The following is a 23,043-nucleotide window of genomic DNA, read 5'->3' on the forward strand; positions in this document are numbered from 1 at the left end:
CGCATGCAGGCGGTGCTCGGTCCTCCCCCAGTGGAGGCAGCCGGTCACTGCGCACCGTGCTGCAGTCTCACACCCGAGCCTGCTTTGCCCTTCACCGCCACTGCTGGGTGGCAACCGGTGTCCAACCCCCACCCCCCCCAAAAAAAGTAATGCATTACTCTCTGTTCATTCCAAAGGTAACGTCCTTGTATCTCCATTAGCTGAGAATTTAATTGTGCATACAATTCCAGTTAAAACCCCCCCTCGTCCTCTGTAATGGCATTCAAGCAATGTCTTCATTGTACATCCATAGATATTTCACATCAACCTGCACAGATGTGTAGACAAACCAGAACTTTACTCTTAAACCGTGTGGATGTAAAGCATGGGAAATGCTTACGTCTTAAACTATACTTTGTTTTTGCCTTTTCATTGCACTTAAGCCCTCGTCGAGCCTTCAGAGTGACTCCCATTGATTTATTGAAATGTCCAAAAAGAGACCTATGTGGATAAACCTCCAATTCCCCCCGTCTGAGCCAAAAGGAAAACTAAACATCATCGATTTGTGCCGCGCCTCTTGGTGTTTGAGTAACTGTGCTCAAAAGTGAATCGTATACTCGTACACTGGTGGAGCGCTGTGGTCTGAATCTACATGTCCCCGAGATATATAACACTGCAATGAAGACGAGAATAAATCAAATCTACGTATACAGCTCAAGAATGGTTGTTAATATTCAGACTGCACGGCACTCTCTGGAGAAGTTGTAATAGCATCAGTAAAAGATTTTATTTCATAAGTAAAAGAAAAGAGCCTTCACAAACCAAAGGAGGTATATTTTTATTAGACTTAATCTGATCAGAATAGAAACAAAAGACATGTTTCAGTGACCAAAATTCAAAACGCTGCCACTTGAACTTGCAAATTATTCATCTTTAAACGAACAATAGACAACAGATAGATATTTCCTAATGCTGTTGAAGGTTTGTAATGAGTGTGAACGGCAATAAAACAACCACACATGTTCAAATAACCACCTGACGAAGACTTCAAATGTGGATTATTATCAATCTGCCAAGCACATGGGGAGTGAAAATAAAAGACAGGATTTATTTAATGGTAGTTGTGATGTTTTAATTCATATTGTAACCCAGACACTAATAAATTCACCCTCGCCATAACCAGAAGCTCTGAGGTTTGATCCAGGTTTGCTGGAACCATTGACCTCATGCAACAGGAAGTCAAGTCTTCTTCAGCTACTCTGGTTCTCCTCTCGTCACCTCATTCCACTAATGTGACAACTATGTAAATTCTTGGAGAGCTTTGTGGCAGCAGACACAAACTATCGATCCTTGTTTAAGCCTCGGTGTTATCATATGCTAAAGAAGTGCTGCAGGTTTGAAGCATCCAGCACAACTTTGCTGCCTTAAAACAAAGAGTGGGAGTTAAAGGCATGAATCGTAAATCTGCTCTTGAGAGTAACAGTGTGCCTTTAAGCGGTCAGACACATCGACAGCTTTCTGCTCGCAGCACCGCCGTCGTCAGGTCCTTGGTAAAACCCAAACAAAAGAAACAAGTGCATTTGTACCCCTGAAGGATGTCACCCAGAGCCACTAGCTTATACAACCGAAACAGTTCCATGCGTTTTCTTGTATAATTTGAAGCACATACCTTTCAAGCTGTAGTTATTTTAAGAGAATGAGTACAACGCTTTACCCTCTATGTTCTTTATCTTTGACATGAGTGAGACTGAACTGAAAGAACACAGTCACCGGTTTGGATACTGCAACGCCACAAGCAGGCTAACAAATTCCTCTCCTCTAGAATTAATTAGGTAAGCGATGCATTACTATTGAAAAACCTATTAAGAATGCATTACTTTTTTGAGTAATGAGTATTGAAATCCACAGACGAGTCAGTGTAATGAATATCTCGGGTATTTTTCATTGATGCCGCCGCGTTAACTCTTATTTATATCCGGCTGCAAGATCTTTGGAAATCATCATACTTAACAAAAAGATATGCGTTCCTTCCAGTGTGTACACGATAAGGATTATGATGATTTGTGACCAGTCGACTAAAACAATAAAGGGTCTCTGCTGGAGGCTACAGGTGACATAACTCAGAGCTGAAAAAGGTTTTATTATGTGAGAGGCCAGATGTGCACATACAGCGGCCGTGTCTTCTTGGAAGAACAGGTACACTGATCTTAAAAATCAGCACTGTTATTGATCATCCACCCTATTACCTCCACAGATTTATTTGGATCATTTTGTGCCTTGGGCCAGTGAAGGTCTTATTCATTACGCCTTTGAAACCTCCCAGGTTGTATTTGATTGCGCCCATAATTAGTTTTTCTGCGGCTACCACCGCAGGCCCGGTCGCTATAACCCACTCAGCTCAGTCCATTCAATTCAAACTATACATTTGACTCAAAAAAAACTCTAATTAGGACGAGAACGGCCTGTTATTCCAGTTAAAATATTCCTCTAAGGAATCCTAATCATCCCCTCAGGTATTTTTTTTTTCTTTAAATCTCTAGTTGTAATACTCCTGTAGCGATATTTTTGGTTGCTTGTGCAGTCTCCTTCTAAAACGTCTTACACAACCGCATTCGTTCTGATAAGAGGAAGCCCGAAACAAAATGTAAAATCCAATGCAGAGGCTTATGCTTGTGAAATAATCAGCAGTGCTGACGGCGCAAATCACCGCTTCTTTACAGAGCCCGTCTTCACAGCCTCTTCCTCTCGCTCTGTGTGTTTTAGACATTACAGGAGCTCTTTTCTAGTCGGCACGACCACGTAGGCAACCCTCCACCCACGGCGCACATCATGCACTCTCACCCCTGCTCTTCATTGAGCGTGCACCTCAGTCAGCACCAGGGGGAGTAGTGAGGTCAGTAACAATGAGAGGAGATGGAGCGGGGATGGAAGATGCCTTGTTACTCTCTGAGGTTTAGGTTTAGTACTTTGAACTGATTCCAGGGCTGCAACACACCCGGACTCCTTATGCATCTTAATGAAACATATGCAGTGAATAAATTCTGTTTACTTGTAAGAAAAACAGAGGCCAACCGTATCATTTCATTATTAGTGCAAGCACTTTTTTATCACAGTAAAATCAGAACTGTACAAGTAGATTCAAGATTCAAAGAGTTTATTTTCATGTGCACAGCGTAGAAACATGTTTCCCTGGACGATGAAATTCTTCTTTTGCCGTCCACCCAAATGCCTAATATAAAAAATCTTAGAAATAGACTATAAAATATACATATAATACAAAAATATAAGATAACTAGTGCAAATGGGAATGTAAACAATGTACTGAAAAATGTAAACAGAAGCTGAAAAGTGAACAGTGCATTATATGGCATCATCAGCTATTGAGGAGTCTGATGGCAGTGAGGAAGACTTCTTCAGTCCTGAGGTCCTACATTTCACACTCCTGTACCTCCGTCCTGAGGGTAGGAGTGTGAACAGTCCGTGCTGGGGGTGGGTGAGGTCCTTAGTGATGGAGGCAGCTCTCCTGTGGACTCTATGCTTGTAGATGCTCTGCAGAGAGCGGAGTGGAGCAGTCTCACCACTCTCTGCAGGCGTTTTCAGACCATTGCTGTGATGCTGCCCTACCACACAGTGATGCAGCTGGTCAAGATGCTCTGCACGACGCAGCTGTAGAAGTTGCCGAGGATCTTAGGCGACACGCCGACCTTCCTCGGCCTCTTCGGGAAGTACAGCCGCCGCTGTTGAGCCTTCTTGACCAGCTGTGTGGTGTTCAGCGTCCATGTGAGGTCTGCAAGTGAAGAAACATAAATATGAACAAGAAGCATTTACAATAAGAAAACACGTGTTGAAATTGTATAAAGAATGTGCAAAAGTTCTTGTTTTGATGACAGGGCTTTACTGTTTATGCAAAATATAAATCATAGAACGTGCACTGTTGACACTAATTGCTAATTGTCCGTATTGTCCACAGGGAAAGAGTCTGTGAGGGAGGGTCCCAGGTCTTGTCAGTGAAGCCAGCTGCAGATGTGAGGTTTTGGTAAGGTTGTCCCGCAGCCTTCTGGAGTGGGCTGCATCTCAAAAATGTTTGTGACATGAATTCAAAATGAATAATGAATATAGTAACCAAAAAAAAAAAAAGTTCCTTTGGTTAAATTTTAACATGAACATCATGTTAGATGACAGAAATATTTGCAACTTTTAACACTAAATGCACGCCTTTTCAAATGATCTCTTGCATGAATACTTTATCATTCAGCTAAATTATGTAGTTTATGTCTGGCTTTATCAGTGTTATTTATAAAGCAGCCGAATCCCAGCAGTTTAACGCCACAGGTGTCCTCCAGAACACTGTGACATCTCTGCACACCCACCAGTGTTGCTGAGAGTGGTCAAAGATGAAACACTCTTAAAACTTGACACATGACAGTCAGTTTACAACGTTTTCTGGACTCAGAGGGCGCTGAGTGAAACTCTCAAAGCTTACCACCCTTCTGTAACTCACTCCTCTGTCTCTGATTGACGCTAACAGCTCCAGGCTACATTAGCCACCGCTAGCGTAGCACATTAAAATTGAGTTACACTGTAAACGTATCTTCTGCTTCTGCTGCAGGAGTTATGATAACTTTTGAACCTATGCTGAACCAGTAATTTTTCACATTACTAAATTTTAAAGCAATATACTTTCCTCCACTCTTGCATGTATTAAACACCAGTTTTTAACACCAGTTTGTTTAAAATCAATTATTTAAACAACAAAATGATATGATCATCACGTTGCCCTGAGGCACCAGTCAGAGTCAGTAAAGGGCAAATGACAGACCTACTAGGTCTTTACGGAACAAAAATAAATGAAGCGTAAAAGCTATCACCGGGGACTGAGGTCTTCAAAGATATTTCTGAAGATACACCAATCAGCCATAACATTATGACCACCAGGCCCAGTCGAGGTATGGACTCCTAGACCTTCCTCCTACCACTCCTAGACTCCTGGACGCTAGACCCCTGAAGTTGTGCTTTGGAGGAAGCAGGGCCTTTTTAAAGTCAGCAAGTTGCTACATGCCCACTCTCCCCGAGGATCGGACTCGTCGAACTGTTTGTCCAGCACATCCCACAGGTGCTCCGGTGGAAGAGCTGCAGTACTGGAGATGCTCTGGCCCAGTCGTCTAGCCATCCCAGGTTGTCACTCTGATTCTTCCATTTGCACACCTTTTTCCTGCCTCTAGCATCTACTTTGAGGACACATGTTCACTTGCTGCCTAATACGTCCCACCCACTGACAGATGCCATGATAACGAGACAATCAGTGTTATTCACTTAGTGTGTTCATAATGTTATGGCCGATTGGTGTATATTTTAACAGTATTTTACATTCTACTATTTTTGAGGCTGATTCTGATATATAGCAGGCTAGATATTTATACACAAGAGATTATCCCGCCAAATTAAATATCACATATAGGGAAGCAATACTTTAAGCTTTAAAACTGATCAGTGTGGTGAAAAAGAACACAGGGAATGCGCAGGGAAGGAGATATAAAAATGTAAAGAGGGAGAAATGGACAAAAGCATACTGTACAGAGTCATCAACAGTCGATACAGATGAACACACCTTCCACCTACTTCCATCCTCTGCCTGCGCACAGAAACATCCAGTACAGTCACCAAACAAAAGTCCTGTCCTTGACGGTGCTGCGGAGGCGTTTGTTTAGACCTGATGGAAAGAGGGAGGAAAGAGAGAGCGGGGTGATGCAGTGTGCGTTCAGGGCCTCCGTGAGTGTTTTTTTTTGGCGTGCGACAAAGCGGCTTCGAAGTTTCTGTGTGCGACTGTGATCGCGGACTCGTACGCTAACAGATGGAGCAAGAGGAGGAGGTCGAGATGAGGGAGGTGGGGAGGGGGCTAGGTGTGACTTAGTGGGTTTGAGGCTGCTGGCGGTGCTGTTATGGTGCTGTTAACGGTGTGTTGATAAAAAAAAAAGCCTCTTCTCAGAACTAGCTAGTCAAATTTATGATGTCAGCAAGATGTGCTGCTCGGAGCTGTTTTATATGTGGCTTCATGTACGGCTTGTTTGAGCTTTTACACCCAAAGGAGATTTATTTATTTATTTTTTTTTATAGCCGTGCTTAGAGTTATGAACCAGAAAATCATCCTGGGCCTGGAGACCACCACCTCATCCATCACTTCCAAATTGATTCCCTGTGGACAGTAATGTGACAACACAAGGCAGGCCTCCTTCTTCTGGCTGTTGCAAAGAAAAATAAGATGCTCCGGCATTAGACTGGGAATCTCTTGCTTATTTAAAAGCTTCTTCGGGTATTCTTTTTTTTTTTTAACTTGCTGCAAGCACAAACTGGCTATTTTTAGGACCATAATATTGACATGAACTTGAAAGTCTTACCTTCCCTCTCCAGATTCCCAGCTGAGTATAAATAGTCTGTTTATGTAATGAGCATATCGATGTGGTGCATGCACAGATGTAACTGATTCAGCTGCAAACTGAAATAAATTCTCAAAGCAGATGTGCTTATTTTAAGAGGAATTACCAGCTGTTAGGGACCAGTCGTGCAGTGACTAATGACGTGTTCCAGTCTGAATACAAGATTAATCAACGGTGACTGCTGTTCATTCAGGACAAAATGCATGATGTATTTCGGCTGAGATTTCCTAAAGGAAGTAGCACATCAGAGGACGGGGGTGACTCTGTGAAAGTCCTTGTAGCCTTGTTAGGCAGGTATGGCGGTTCAGCAGAATGCCGGAGACCCTTGGTCCCTCGTGGCTGCAAGGGCAGACGGAGCAGCAGTTGGATGAACCGTGGCTGCTGCCCAAGTACATTCGTTATATTCTACTGTCACCGCAGACTGTCCGACTCATGGTGCAGCGCTAAGTTTTTACCGAATGCAGCAGATTCTGAATTTCTCAGAAGCAGAGAGGAGCGGGAAGCTGCTTCCGTCACTGCAGACCAGATTGTCCAGCCGGTGCCATGCGTTGAACTTGAGCAGTGTGGGTCACTACAAGCTTCCGGTTCTCGCTCCTGGCTAAGCTCCAAAATAAAAAAATAAAAAAATAGCTGCCTCATTTCCACTATCACTCTGTACAACCAGACAGGGCACCTGTGAAAGGACAAGACGTGGTACCCACTTACACGCTTGAATGGCCTGTTTGGGCCATCCTTACAGCTCCCCTGGTTGAGGGGGCGCCCTGTAAACTGAGGCTATAATCCTCACTGCAATGGCACTGGCTCAATTCCAGCCTCTGTCCTTTGCTTTGTCCCCTCTCTCTTGTCCCATTACTCCCGGTCACTTTTCAATATAAAAAAAAAAAAGGCACATACGTTTGCCTTTTTTTGATACTTTACTTTTTTTATTTTGTGCTTTTTTTGAAAAGAGTCTGGATTCTTAAAAGGTTTGGTAACAATCCTGTCCCAACAATGAACATTTGAGCAGCAGATATTTAAGGGAAGTAGAATGATCTTATTCTATTTGTACAACAAAACACATGAGAAGGTTGTGGTGCAGCTGGAGAAGACATTGTTTTACTGTTCATTTTATTGTGCGTGACGCTGCTCTTGTGGTTGTTATTCTTCTGCTCAGTAGCATCCCTTTATTGTAGAAGATGAACGCCCACTACAAGTGACGCATCGTCACGCTTTAACCAAATGTGGACCCAAAGAAAAGGGAGACACACAGAGGAGACTGGTTGAAATAACAAGTCTGGGCTGCATCTGGGCCAGGACGGCTTGTCAGCATTGATGGACCAGTTAATTCTGAATCATACTAGTGATTTCGAAAAGAAAATGTCAGGACATCGGTCCATGAGATGAATCTTAGGAGAAACTCAGTCATGCAGCAAGACGAAGAGCCCAAGCACACAAGTCGTTATAGAAAAGAAAGGTTAAAGAAAAACAAAATGAATGTTTTGGACTGACCTTGATCCAATAGAAATGTGAGGAAACCCACGATATCAAAGAACTGTAGTGGTACTGAACTATAAGATATGGGCTAAAATGACTCCCAGCCACCGTAGACTACTGTTCAGCAATTACCAGAAATGTTTAGTTGCTGTTCTTTCTGCACAAGGAGGTCACAAAAGTTACAGAAAGCAAGGGTTCACATGCATTCACACCTCACAAATATGTACAAATGATTAACTGTCTTGAATAAACAAACACAAAAGCATAATATTTCTGTTTCATTTGCTTGGTGGGGTTTTATTTGTATATTTTTTTCAGATATATGGAAATCCTCTGAGGTTTTAAGTCATTTTTATGTAGAAACTTTACAGACTGCTCGTGCAATGGAAAAGGAGAAGGGACACATAATTAATTAGTGCTTCTCATATCGCCGTGTTCCATCTCAGCGTGGGCAGATTTATTTTTTTATTTTTTTATTTCTGAGGTCCATCTAAAGATACCGTCACGCTCCTCCTCATGTGTAGGACGAACGGCCTTGAGCCGCGGGCCGTCCCCTGAGCTCCCGAAAGATGAAGGATTTGCATCAAAGTCTAACCAGGTGAGAAGACTAACGCCGGACCAAGGCTGAAGAGATTAGCAGGATTTATGAGCGGCACTATTTAAGCGGCGGAGACAGGTGCAGGCTCAGAGCTGTTCCAGATGTTCAGAGACTGAAGTCTTTCAGCTGAGGTTCAACGCAACAACAGATTCTACAGGTGGGTTTTCTAATCATGTAGGTGACAAGAAACGACTGAGTATGAGAACCCGGTCGTGGTGTTATTGATGTGAAATTATTATTCGTCTGATTTGCCAAGTTTTTAAGAACAAGTGTTTGCTTCTCTTATATTAAGGACATTTTTGTTAAGACAGTACTTTCATATCAAATGTGTGCTAAATGTCTAAATGTTAAGAGTTGGATGAATGTGCAGAAGTAAAAGTGGAGGAGTTTTATTGTCTTAAATGATCCCACTGTTACCTCGGGTCATGTGTTACGCTGGTCTTTACTTTTCTGAAAAGGCAGTTTTGATTTGAACAGTAGTCACACATGGTGAATATGTATTAAGTTAAGGATAGTCAACCCCCTACCTTTTTTAAATTTAGTCTTTTTATTGATATCTCCAGCTCCACTGATCATGTCGGGTTGATTTCTCTGCGTCTGAAGAGCTCATTCAAGATCTTGGGTTTTGTTTAAGTTTACAAAATCTTAAATGTTTTTCTAAAATGTAACTGTGAGATTGGTGGAGACTTTACAAGTAAAAGTAGCCTGCATTATTCTTTTGTTAGTTTCTACAATCTGCGTTTTATTTTTGGAAAACCACAAAACAAAATTGAGTTTTCTTCAATTGTTCTTAGGTGTAAGAATAAATTTAGTCTTAACAAACAGAAACTAGAACAAATAGAAGCTAGAACTAACTGTGCAGTTGTAATTTTGGTGAAACAGTGCTTTATGGCCTGATAAACTTGTCTCCACTATTATATTGTTCATTATGGAATATACACTTCATTTGCCAAAACATTAGGTACACTTGTGAACTCAAATGCTAACAGTCTAACAGTCCTGCAGTAAATCTTTGCTTCGTGTCTGTTAAAACGTTTAGATTGTGTTGAAACAGGGTCAGAAAGGTGGTGATTGAACTGTTTGATCATTTTGGAAGATGTAGTTTGTGGATTGAATTAACCTTGGTAGCTCTGTTGTATCAGAATGCATTTGTTTTCACTAGTGTACCTAATAAATTGGCAAATGAATGGACGGACATGATGAGCGACAAATTTAAACGCGCACGAACTAGTTTTGGGTCTTCCGACATGGAGCATCTGATGTGAGACCTGATCCCCTCTTGTGGCAGACGTCTGTCCTGCACCCGGCAGAGGATGCAGCTGGTTGTCATGGCAGCAGCGCTTGCACTGGCGGGGGCGTGGCAGAGCTGCGGCTTCAGCGGCTGCCATCCGACCAACACCAGCATCACCGTGGAGAGCTGTGGCGTCCAAGAGCGCGTCTACACCACGGCGTGTGAAGGAAACTGCCACTACAGGGTGAGGGATGGGGTTGTTTTATGATAACTCATTTATTTATTTATTTATTGCCTTTTTAATGCAGCTCAGTTGATCAAAATGTGAGTCATTCATGAAGCAAGGAAACCTTTAACACTGACATCTATTTAGATTAGTTGTGATTTGAAGATCAATCCCATAAATCTTAAAGATTATGACAAGTTAAGGTTCCGCCTTTTAAATCTGAGCCTCTTTGTCTCATTGTGGATTTTATTGAGCTGACATTTCATCCTTTCTCTTTTTATTTTGGGCTATCACAGTCTTACCAAAGGATAAAAAACTATTCACTAATCTCTAATTGTTGCTTACAGGATTTCTCCTTCATTGGTGACGATGAGACTAAACAGAAAGTCTGCAACGGGGACTGGTCCTACGAGGTGAAGTACATTAAAGGATGCCCGGTGGGTGTCGCCTACCCTGTGGCCACAAACTGCTACTGTGACACATGCCACGAGGACAAGACGTACTGCGAGGGCTTCTCTACAGAAAAACACAGCTGTATGCCCTTTTAAGTAACGCCACTCTTCATCCTACTACTGCATGATCGCTAAAATAAACGGGTACCGCTGACATTTCTGGAGTCTGCCTTTGTTTTCTTACATATATACATATATCTTGAAGTGGCCCCGCAAGAACACACCCAAATTACAATCAGTGTCATCAGCTGCACATTTAATTTGGCTCTGTTCTCCGGACGCCGCCAATGATTTCCCAAAGCAGGTGAGAAACGGTCTGTAGATGCAGCAGTGAGATAGTGACTTTTAGAGGAGGTCGGGAAGGGGGTGACTGCGAGATTAAATGTCCTACCAACAGTTTCCCTTTTTCGTCTTGACCGAGGAGACTGACCCCTAATGTTCAATAACCCTGTGATTCTGGGTTTTGTGCTGAGAGCAGGAGTTCATCCTATATCAAAAAGTGAAGGCCTCGCCTTTTCCTGACAGGTGGAAATGAAAATATAGAGTCTGCAGTTTATCCACAAGCTGCACCGAAGTGGCCTAAACTCTTACTGTGAATTCTTCCAATGCAGTAGTGTTTCAGTGCTGCGGATCCACAACGACTAAGATGATGGCTATAATTGTTCCTGCGCTACTGTTTCCAGTCTTTAAGATAAGCTAGTTTTCTAATGGATTCAGCCTCAGTGAACTCTTCCTTAAATGAATGTGCTCATCCACCACACCTCCCTGGGTGACAAGCCCACCCAAAGACACCTGCAGCCCCACTGGAAGACTGTGAGGGTGAGGGTGCAGAAGTGCAGAGAGTCATAACACCTGCCCCAGGAGCCCTAAACGTAAGAAAACAAACGGTGTCCCTCTGCGATCATGCCAGATCTTCCAATATATATATGCAAGAATAGATTAGGATCACACATAATGTCTGCACTGAAGACAAATTGAAAACGCGTGACCCACCCAAAAAGGAGTTCAACAGCCACAAACCAAAAGGATTACCCCCACAAAGTTACCACAAGCACCAGAAGTAGCCACACAAAAGTGAGCTGTTGACACCACAACAACAAAAGGGTCACATCCTCAAATCCACAAATTCAGTGACTTACCTAGAACTGACCTGGTTTTCCTCTCTACCTAAGAGACTGAAATTCTGACTGACGAGTCCACGTTTTCCCAGGAACGACAAGGGCCACCCCGGGGGCAGCACACTAAAAACAATGTAATGATGGTCACACCAACATCCGAAGGCAAGTTCTAAAATATGCAAACCTACCTTAGTTTGAACCTGCTAACTTCCAGGGTTACAAAAATCTACTGCAAGTTACGCTTGGAATAGGCCCCATTGTCACCCTAAGAAAAAAATGAACTCTTAACATTCAACCCCCATAAAAAGAAGATTGTATTATTTGTCTGAAGTAAAGAGTAACTGCTAATCAAGCTGAAAATACATCAAATCTTCTCTCATTCCTTACAAAAGTTACACCGACCAGTAGAAATCAGCTCTCAATCTGTGTCTTAAAAGTCAGAAAAACAGACTCTGACACTCGACAAGGGCAGAACTAATGTTTCGAATCATTGCAGAAAAATGTGAACGGCAATAAACTGCTCGCCGTAGCCTATCCCAGCTGTCACCGGGTGAGAGGTGGGATGCACTTAGACCGAAAGACAGAAAGACAAACAACCATTCACACTCAGAATTCACTGGGAGAATATGAAAACTCAACACAGAAAGCCCCCAGCCGGCCGGCAGGTTCAAACCCAGAACCTTTTTAAAGGCCTCTTCTCAGTGCACAGACTGTGAGCGTTATAACTCATTAATCCTGATACACACCAACGTGACGGCAAACTCGCTAATAAGACAAGCCACTAACTACCTAGAGCATTGTAATTTGGCAAGACACCAGGTTTCAAAGCCACAAAAGAGAATAAATACTTTCACAGACTGGTTACTACTCTTTATAGAGAGTAAACTGAAGTGATTTTTAAATGCTGCTGTAGAAAACCTTTAATATTTTACTCTGCTTGTGTTTGAAAGTTCAAATGCAAAGTGTCCTAACAAGAGAAAACGATCAGTGAACTCAAATCAATGATTGCGAAGGACGACGGAACAGAAATACGCTGTGGGTGCGACGACAGCAAGTAGACACCAGGCTGCTGAGGGTTCAAGTGTTTTTTTATTGTCCGATACGTTTTCAGCCTCTCGTTCGGAGTCTGCGAGAAAGGAGGCGAGATTGGGTGATAACCGAGCCTGCGGGCGAAGTTGACCCTAGTTGCTTGTAGCGGAAGGTGTAAGCTGATGTGTTGAGAGAGGTGGACCGTGGCCTGGAGCTACTGTGTGAGGCGGCTGCTTTCTTAGCCTGTTATATATCACAACAACAAGATTGTCTGTTCGGATAGAATCAGCCCGAGGTGTGCAAACAGGAGAGGATGGATGTGAGGGGTTTTAAAAATAAACCAGTTCTCAAGAACAACAGCTTCCTTTTGTTCTTCTTTTTTTTTTTTTTTTTTGTGCCGTCAAATAAATAAATTAGAAGAGCACTATCTGCTGCCAGTTCACAGCTTTGGTTAAATTAAATTTAATGAACCCTAAGGTCTAAAGATGAAGTTGGAAATCAATCGACATTGATCCCATATCTAAATCAATGACAACCTTTAATTAGTTAGTTTTTTTTTTTTTGGTTACAGGCTCCCTGGGTAATTTAGGGAAATCCAAAGTTACATTTAAGAGATAAGCGGCTCCCAAACCAACATGAGATGGCCTCTTCTCTGAGGGTCAAATTAATCTGTGGATTTCTTGTGGATAGTAAAAAAAAAACACGGCATAATAGATGATTTTAAGGCTGGAGGTTATGTCTTTAATTAATCACTCATCTCATCAGTATCTCGAGCTCTTGGGACGGCGGTGTCAGTCAGACGTCCCAGACAAAAATATCTGCCCTTCTGTTTGGTAAAGTGCTGATATTCGCCTCAGCTACAGAATGAGTTGTAATATCTTTGGGGATCCTGTAACCTTTTATGTGATGTGTCATCAGGTCCGAAGCCAAAACTAACAATGTTTTCATCACCCTCAGCTATTTTATTGTGCTGATGTCTAATTAGCACGCTGAGCACACTGTGGTGTGGTGGTTAGTGTTGGAAGAAAACTATTCAAAGTCCTTATTTCAAAGTTTGCTGTAGTGGGGTGTTTATTGGTATACCGGTACATGGTGATCTTACAGACACAGAGTGTGGGTCTGGGAAGGTAAGTCGACCCAGAACATTGGCAACAGGCAACACATTTATACAGATCGACCTGAGGAAAGAGGGGGAGTTATGGAGATGCTGCTGTGAACGAAGGATGGGGTATGGATTTATATGTAAATGGAAAGGTTTTGTAGAGTCTCCACTGAAACAAAAGGCCATGAGACTCCAGGTCTGACACACAGGTGACGATTGCAAAAGGGAACAAGAACGAAGGGCTAAAACTCTAGGGCAGAGGTCTTCAACAGGGGGTCCGCGACCCCTAGGGAGTCCGTGGAGGTACTGCAGGGGGGTCGCAAATTTTTTTTCCCCATACATTTAAATGTCTTTAAATACACATATACATAAGTAGGGGGTCCCCGCTCCATCTCTCCATCAGTTTGGGGCCTGGAAAACATTGAAGACCCCTGCTCTAGAGGGTAGGAGACAGCCCAGTAAGTTACTTACTAAAGTCACGTGAGGACATGACCCTCTGGACAACAGCGAAGCATGTGTATTCTTCATCCGAGACGTATGGGATCAAAGAATGACGAGCCGAAATTGGTGGCACTGACGCCTCACAGCAAGAAGGTTCTGGGTTTGAATCCATCAGCCGAGTGGGGCCTTTCTGTGTTCTCCCTGTGTCTGCGTGGGTTCTCTCCGGGTACTCCGGCTTCCTCCCACCATCCAAAGACATGCTGGTTAGGTCAATTAGTGATTCTAAAGAAGTGGCTGTAGGTGTGAGTGTGAATGGTTGTCTGTCTCTCAGTGTTAGCCCTGCCATGGACTGGCGACCTGTCCAGGGTGCACCCCGTCTCTCGCCCAGTGACAGCCGGGATAGGCTCCAGCCCCCTCGCATCCTTCCAGAGGACAGGGTCCGGAACGGTCACAGAAAATGAATGAAAAAGTCCTCTTCAGTATGTTAAGAGTGTTTGTGAGAACATTAGCACTCTAAAGTTGTTGTGAATGAACTTTACATTTATCCAGTTGGTTGACTTTGTTCCCGTACTCATTATTTATTAAAAGAAACCGGCAGGTCGTCAGATTCATGACGCAGGAATAAGAGATGTGGCATCCATATCACTTCATCTTCTCTGCCTGCATCCGGTCGGACCTTCTCACCCTCCCGTTCATGGATTAAGTTTCAGCCTTTCACTTCCACCCAGCCCGTGCAGACTCTCCTGACTCTTTGTCTGGCTTGATATCTGCTGACGGATTTCCGTCCGTTCAGGCCACTGGTGTTCTTTAATAGTGGCTTGTTCTTGTCCGGCAGCTCCCTGGAGCTTTGCGCTCTGTCCTCGCTGGCTGCTGCTGCAGCCAATATTTAGAAAGACGTTTTATCAAGTTTATAGACGAGCGTGTCACCGTGCCTCCTCTTTTACAGGGAGTGATGTGGTGGATGGCTTTGTGTCAGGCTATGATGAATTCCAATAAAAGCTAAGAACAATTGATTAATTGGCGTCTATATATAGTGTGTGTAGGTTAGCTGCCAAACTGCAGCTGTTAAAGGAGATGAATAGGTGCTTAGAAGAGTAGGTACCACAAGTTAGCAGAGAGCAAACTGAAGCAAATTCATATGGAAGTGACTTAGCATAGCTTGATTTTAACAGATTTAAATGAGAGACTGTATATAAAGATGGACTTCATCCTCTCACTGGCCAAAGTGAGGAATAAATTCAGAGATATTGACAGTGCAGTCTTACGCGTTTGTACGAATATCGATCTCTGGACCAAATCTCATGGTAGTCAGTCCAATTATCGTTGAGATATTTCAGTCTGGAGTGAAAGACTCAATCCCAGAGCAGCATATACACCAATCAGCCACAACAATATGACCACTGACAGGAGAAGTAAATAACATTGACCGTCTTGTGAGAATACCATGTTCTGCTGGGAAACCTGTGGACCTGGCATTCATGTGGATGTTATTTAGACATGTAGCACCCACAATATTAGGTAGGTGGTCATGATGTTACACCTGATCTGTGTATTTACTGGGGAAGGCAGGTTACACCTGAAGCTCATAAATGGCAGCAACAGAAACTTTTAAGCAGTGAACACATAAAAAAAGAACAACTTCCTGAACAAAATGTCCTGCTGTCACTGCTGACGTAAAGTTAACTAATGTGCCTAATATTCCTTGCAGGTGTCATTTAAGGGCTGGTTTTGCAGCAGCTCCTGTGCTCTGAGCTACGCAAATCGCCCCGATGGGAAAATATTTTAACTTGGATTTTAATCTCGGTGCGGAACAAAACTTCAGCCGCTGTGATGAATAGCTTGTTTGCAGCGACTCGCTCTCTGAGTTTTATAAATATTAATAAGCTTCATTTATATGTAGCCCCTTAAAAATGCATCATGAAGACAGTGGCAGTGAAAAACAAGAAGAACAGTACGGCACGCTTCTGAGTCGAATATAACAACACTGTTTTTTGTGATGTTATGATTAGCTGAGTGCACGCGTCGGTACTGCAAGACATTGAGTACTTTTTTATTTTATTTACATGACCTTTAAAAGTAAAAGTTTATAGTTTGCAGCCCGTGCTGCCAGTGTTCCTAACCAGAAAGGAGCAGCAGATATGGAGTGGGGGGGGGGAGCTATACTGGGCCGCGTGACACTTGACCTACAGCTGAGCTCAAGGACAGCGTGACGTGTATAAATGAGACGTTACTGTCTGAGGAGCTCTGCAACTCCTTTCTCTCAGCCGGTGATGAACTGCTGTGTCATGCTGCCTTTGGTCAGCACGTAGGAGGAAGCGAAAGGATCGTCTCTCGAGTGCGTCCTGTCTGTGATAATCAAAGGCGACCTAATGAAAAGAAAAATTAATTACATTTTAAAGGGGAATTAATTCACCGGTTTGACTACAGAGATGACCCCGCACAGACACATTCATTAACGTCTTTAGTCGTTAAAAGCCCTTTGTATAACATCACACTGATGCTTTTAATAAGACATCTAATGGAATAATAAGAAGTCTGTCATTTAGGAGGGATTACTTTCTCCTTCTAACACCGAGCACTGGACACAGACACAAGTCCTGACCTTCAAACCACAGAGAGTCTTCATTTTAATTCTCATAATGATGCTTTTAAAAATATTCTTTTAAATTTTATGTAATTTGTTCTCCTACTCTTACACCAACATGTATGAAAGGTGCCGAAGAGCAGCAATTGTAATTACTGGGGGTAACAGCAAATGTGTTTTAATACCGAGGCTCAGTCCAATTCTCAGCAGCAAAACTAAATTAGCCAGGCAGTAATTTTCTGTAAACATCAGAGTGCAGTGAAGGGACTTTGTTACCTAAATGATGGGAGCCTATCCCAGCTGTTACTGGGTGAGAGGCAGGTCCCACCCTGGACGGGCTGCCAGTCTATCGCAGGATAATTCCTTTAGCTTTAACTATAAAAGTAACCGCTAATCCTAATTTGTCCACTACGGTTCACACTGTTTTAGTCAGAGCTGTGGACACAACACGACACCGAGACCCAGAACTAAACAGGAGATGACAGCAACGTGCCAGAATTGCATTCAGGTTCTTCATAAAATGTTCATATCGTAACTTATTTGCACAAAAACAACAGGAAAGTATGTAGTGGCAGCAGTGACCACAGTCCAGTTGGTTCCACACAGGGAGGCGTTGTAGAGTCGTGTGGCCTGAGGGACAAACGACCTCCTCAACCTGTCCGTGGAGCAGGACAAAGACAGCAGCCTGTCACTGAATGAACTCCTCTGCCTGATTATGGTGTCATGGACATCGTTCATTATGGACCGGAGTTTGTTCAAGGTCCTTGCATCTGCCACCGATGTCAGGGACTCCAGCTCTGCCCCCCAGTTTGTCCAGCCGCGAGGTGCCCTTCTCCTTAGTGCTGCCTCCCCCAGCACATCACAGCGCAGAAGAGGGCAGTGGTAATGATAGTCTGGTAGAACATGTCCAGATATTAAACGACCTTAGCCTCTGAGGAAATAGAGACGGCTCTGACCTTTTTTGTATACTGAGTCTATGTTGGCCGGCCCGCTTGAGACTAAATTGGGCTGTATGTGGCCCCTGAACTAAACTGAGTTCATCACCCCTGAGCTATTGTCTCATGCTGAATTAGCATCCTGCATCCAGATATTCGTTTAGAGAGATAACTGCAGAAGTAACTTATTAGGAGTGGGGAGCTTCCCCCAGTGAGTCAGTTGGAAATGAAGTGGATCCTCAGGTTAAATTATTCTCACCTCTGCAGATGTTACACTAAGTCAACAGTGCAGACTTTAAATATAAAAACATTTTATTAACACAACTTCGCATAGAAAGAAAAAAACAAATCACAGTTTTCTACTATGGGGAGTATCCGTGACGTCTGATCAGTTAACACTGTCTGTGAAGATTCCCGGCCGTACAGTTCATGGTACACATAAAAACAAAGCTGGAACAAAGGCAGCTCAACTTAAAGGCGTTTCACCAAAGTAGCATCATCAAGAAAACTAAGCAAGACCAGCTGCCTCTGCTTCAGCTTTGTTTTTTTTTGTTGAAGCAGTAAATATTGAGGAAGATTTCTTTTTAAAAGCATCTCGTCAGCCTGGTGTACGTCTGACTTTAGGGAGAGGGCGAGCTTCCAGAGGCTGCCTTGATACCACGATAAAGCCTTCAAACAGAGTCCACAGGAACTAAAAAGCAAACTTGTTCCGGATGATTTCGCCCCCTTCCACTTCCACCTGCTCGTAAAGCCACTTCCGGTCGCAGCGGCATTCAACCCCGCACTTACGGGAATTACATTCAGGACAGGGGTAGAAGCAGCCCATACAATCCACATCCAGACAGTCACACATGTCCTTGCCGTTGGACAGCAGACAGCCTTTGCTGTCGTACACTCTGCTTTTGGCTCCAGCAGCAAACTGCCTGTGTGATCAAGAGTTAAAAAAACAAAAAACAGTCACTATCAATTAATATTACGTAAGGAGGGTCACTTCTGTAAATGACTGGTTATCAAGAGTCAGGGATGCTTAGCATATTCCAGCTATTGTTTTGTCTTTAATTTCGTACATTATATTCTCTAAACCTACTCTTCATAGGATTCTTATTCTTATATATCACAAAATTACCCTTTTTTTCTTCCTCGAATGGTGATAATTAACGATCCTCTATAGTTCTACACGCCAGAATATTACAAGATCTATCCAACAGCAGCCCTTAGGGCCAGAACACACCAAGCCAACGGTGTGGCGTTGATCGATGTCAGGCTGTCGGTCAGCATCTGCGGCCCTGGTTTTTATGGTGTGCACTTCTGGCACTAGGTGGACGCCTGCCAGTGGGTTCTTGGACGATTCAGTATGCTGAATTGATAGCGGAGTGATTGGCTGTTCGACTTAGCGAACCGGTGCACGAAAAGACAAATGGAAGTGACAAAGGAGCTCAAGGGGGCACACAGAAAGGGTTTTTCGTGTTTTTGCCATCTTCCAATAAGTGAATATTCTCACAACAATACGGACATCTGGAATGACGAACAACAGATCAGCATAATTCAGGAGAGGCTAAGCCTGTGCATCTATTTGCATATTCACAGAATGCAAACTTCTGCCACCTGCTAGTGTGGAGGGTTATTTGCCTTTAGGGAGGCACCGAATCTGCAAGTTGTCCAGCAACGTGATGCAACATCGCCTGGAGTACTGAGAAAACAAATTACTCAAAGCTTTGCTGTCATTTCCTAAAGGTTATTTTAGTATCTTACGGAGAACTACTGTTTGAATTTTCCATGCTTTCTGGAATATACTGTGTACAGACGGACAAAGCGAGAGCAATTTGATTAATGTTTTAAAACTCTTTTAAGCCGTGACACTGACATGCTTTTGGAATCAACTGTAGCCTCTGTAAATCCAACCTCAGTCTGCAACAAGTAGCTACAACTGGTCTACTAGTCCAGTGCCTGCAGAGAAATACAGTATGTACAGTGTGCATCTGAAAGTTTCTAACTTATTTTTGACAATAGTACTATAATCTAAAACTGTAATTCACTGTTTCTGTGGCGGAAATGTGTCGGCTCATCATTATACTGCCTGATTTGTTACTGGCATAAGAAAAGGAACATACTGTATTATAACCCCTGAAATCGAACATACTGTATGTCTCTAGCGGCTGTTTTTAACTTTTTTTCCTTCTGCACAACTTTGCTGAAGGCCACGGTCACTTGAGTCAGAAGAGAAGCAAGTCATCCACGTGGGCCTCTTTTCTGCACAAACCTAATTAGTGAGCGAGTAGAACGGATCAGCGTGTTTGTCTGGGATGAAGAGAGCTCAGTGTTTCAAAGGACACGCACTTCACTTCACTGAAGAGCAGAGATAAAGAAATGCAAAGTAGTGCTACCATTAAACACTGAGGGGGACACTGTAAACACCCTCACAGCGTCTCTCACCTGTCAGACACCTGTTTTCCTCCACGGGCACCACGTCCACCCTGCAGCAACATACATACACAGTACAGTTTATGCTCAGATAAATTGTCCGCGAAGTGTATTATTATGAATTAATGGTAGTAGTAATAACAGCAACAGCAGCATGTGGGGCTTTCGTTTCATACGTGTCTATTTGGAAAGATAAGAAGTGACTTATGTATATGCAATTTTAAGGTAAATGATATTTCTCCTTCAAAGGGTGACTATATAACATTACTTTCTCACAAAATACAAAACATTTACCCGCATTCCTCCTCTTTTGTCTCTGCGTAGAGCGGTCTCCCTCGCTCTGTCTCTCTCCACTTGCGTTCCAATTGGATTCGTAACAGTCGTCTCCTTTGGTATTACGCCTCTTTTACGCAATTCAATCTGTAAAATTTGCAGAGTTATTGACACAGGGCCACTCGTTTCAATACAAACAGTATTACAGAACACTAAGAGTGTAATGTTGTGACCCCCCCCCCAACCTTTGAGTCCTGCCCTTGACTGAATATGGTGGGGACGGCGTCTTCTCTCAGAAACTGTTTGCCATTGTAGTCCCTGAAGCAGTCGGTCCTGAAGTGCTCCGAGCACAGGCAGGTGTTGAAGGTGGGGGTGAAGTTTTTCATCCCCAGGCTGTGCACCCATTTGTTTGCAAGTTGGGGCTTACTGAGAGGAAACCTGACACAGAAGAAGAGGAGGAGGAAACCATTTGAAATCAGGCTGATCAAGGACTCATTCCAACCACGAAAGAAAATGTCTAACAGTCTGCTGGTAAACTATCAAGCAAAGTAGATGATTATCGGGGGTATTAGCATCAATCCAGTGTGCTTTCCAAACCTGTGGATGGTGTAAACTTTTCTATATGCTGGAAATATTCAAGTGAAGTTACTTGAAGCATCCACAGGTGCTCAAATGTGTGTTGTCGTTGTTTTGTTTTGTTTTTTAATCCAAGCATCATGTCGTAAGTCATCAGCAACCTACATATTAAAATAGTTTGTGAGTGTGTAAGTGCAGATTTAATAACATTCACCTCACCAGTCATTTCTGGGATATTTGTATTCAGAGTATTTCATATATTACAGTATTTATCGATGCTTTAGTGTTTCATATACGTTTGTGTGTGAGTAAGTCTAATAATAAGTAGTTACCATTGCCTTGTATTACTTTCCTTCTTTCAGATTACAGTTAGTTTATGACATTTAGATTTATTTCTCAAAAACAAACACGATAGAAAATGCAACAAGAGAGAAGTGTACAAAGTCCTACTGTATTGAAATGGATAGTAGGAAGGTTACTATAGCTACGGGGCATAAATTTAGCTAGCCCTCATGAGCTGATGCTAAACTGTACCAAAGTATATCAAAAACAATACGTAAAAGCTTTTTTTGGGGGGGTTACTTTAACATTTGGAGTGGCAATACAGTCGCATCCACACCAGTTGTGAATACTGATGTCAATGCGGTTTCTTCTCAAATTAAGCTAACGTGAAACTTTAGCGTCTCCGCTCCACCGGTGAAACCTTACCTGTAAAACCTTATTTCCGACCCTTTTACGAACTTATTGTTGCACCCTGCTGCCGCACAAATAACGGGCATGGTGTCCTCCCAATGGCAACTACGCAATGATGCAGAAAGACGAGCTGTAAAAAGGCGCAAGTAAGTGAATAAACCGTGTTTGTAATTGTTGTCGTTACGCGTCTTCTTCGACGAATATTAAATGTAGATCTACTTCAACTTCCGGTTCAGCCTCGGTCATGTCTGCCCTCTAGTGACGGTTCATGATAAATGATAAAAGAGACTTTTATTAAATATTATTATAATTATTACAGGCTTTATTCATCTTTACACAAACTATGTCAGACTGTTAAAATTATTTATTAATTTCACCATTTTTATACTGTTATATTATTAATCATTATAATACTGACTGGTGTTGCTTTAGCAAATAATATTTTTGATTTCTATATACACGACTTTTACTTGCAATTAAAGTATTGTCACGTTTACTTTAGGATCTGAATACTTATTCAACTACTGCTGGTATGAATATGACACCATATATCTTTATGTATTAGTTTATGATAATAAACTATGGATAAAAATAGTTTCAGCACTTTTTGTTTGTTTTTAGTACATGCAACCACGTTTATTATTTGTACTGGATTTTTATATATTTCATTAAAAAGAAATCTTATGTAGCATGTTCTCCCTGTGTCTGCATGGGTTCTCTCCGGGTACTCCGGCTTCCTCCCACCGTCCAAAGACATGCTCATTAGGTTAACTGGTGAATCTAAACTGGCCGTAGGTGTGCATGTGAGTCTGAATGGTTGTCTGTCTCTCTGTGTTAGCCCTGCGATAGACTGGAGACCTGTCCAGGGTGTACTACCCCGCCTCTCGCCCGATGACAGCTGGGATAGGCTCCAGCAGACCCCGCGACCCTTCACAGGAATAAGCGGTTACAGAAGATGAATGAATGAATGAAATGTTATGTAGGCCTCGTTATAGGTTGTGGGCCTTGTGTTTCGACCTCTCAGGGTCGTTGTAATAATAGTATAATAAGATGCGTAGGGACAACAAAAAAAATACAATAGCATATTAGTCTTATATTTAACTCTGCCATGCACTTTATCAGCAGTAATGCAAGGCAGGAATCTCATCTGGGCAAAACTGACAGTTTAACATCTGGTTCCTAATAATTTGACTGAATGCTTATTTTAAGGAGTTTACTCCAAAGTAATTTCAGCCAAGGCACGGGCTGCAATATAGCTTAAACTATGACTTAAAAATAGTATTATAGTAATATACTATTATATTAGTTTATATTGAACTCATACATAAATCTAAAGTCACTTAACATTATTCCAACTTCTTTTTTTTATGTCTTTCTTGCAGATTGTTAATGTTTTCCCTTAATAGCCATAATAAATCAATCTGTTTTCGCATCTAATTGTCTTATTTGTATTTTTATTGACTGATTGGTTTACTTTA

At 42.5% G+C, this 23,043-nt stretch overlaps 2 protein-coding genes across 2 annotated transcripts; one reads left to right on the top strand and one right to left on the bottom strand.

Annotated features, from left to right (window-relative positions):
* Positions 1 to 9,797: 9,797 nt before the first annotated feature.
* On the top strand, positions 9,798 to 10,726 carry LOC311486004 (gonadotropin subunit beta-1-like; the record flags this gene model as incomplete). The annotated part of the gene is made up of 2 exons (XM_084541746.1): positions 9,798 to 9,959; positions 10,289 to 10,726. The coding sequence occupies 2 exons, from the start codon at positions 9,798 to 9,800 to the stop codon at positions 10,487 to 10,489; spliced, it is 363 nt and encodes a 120-aa protein (XP_084397872.1). The 3' UTR covers positions 10,490 to 10,726.
* A 7,133-nt stretch (positions 10,727 to 17,859) lies between these two features.
* Positions 17,860 to 21,775, bottom strand: arl14ep (ADP-ribosylation factor-like 14 effector protein). Its single transcript, XM_084575071.1, has 5 exons — positions 21,581 to 21,775; positions 20,542 to 20,734; positions 20,318 to 20,443; positions 20,036 to 20,076; positions 17,860 to 18,525 (listed from the first exon to the last, which is right to left on the bottom strand). The coding sequence occupies exons 1-5, from the start codon at positions 21,649 to 21,651 to the stop codon at positions 18,294 to 18,296; spliced, it is 663 nt and encodes a 220-aa protein (XP_084431197.1). The 5' UTR covers positions 21,652 to 21,775; the 3' UTR covers positions 17,860 to 18,293.
* Between the last annotated feature and the right edge of the window lie 1,268 nt (positions 21,776 to 23,043).

This window comes from Chelon labrosus, assembly GCF_963514085.1.
Source record: "Chelon labrosus genome assembly, chromosome: 3".
NCBI classification, from domain to species: domain Eukaryota; kingdom Metazoa; phylum Chordata; class Actinopteri; order Mugiliformes; family Mugilidae; genus Chelon; species Chelon labrosus.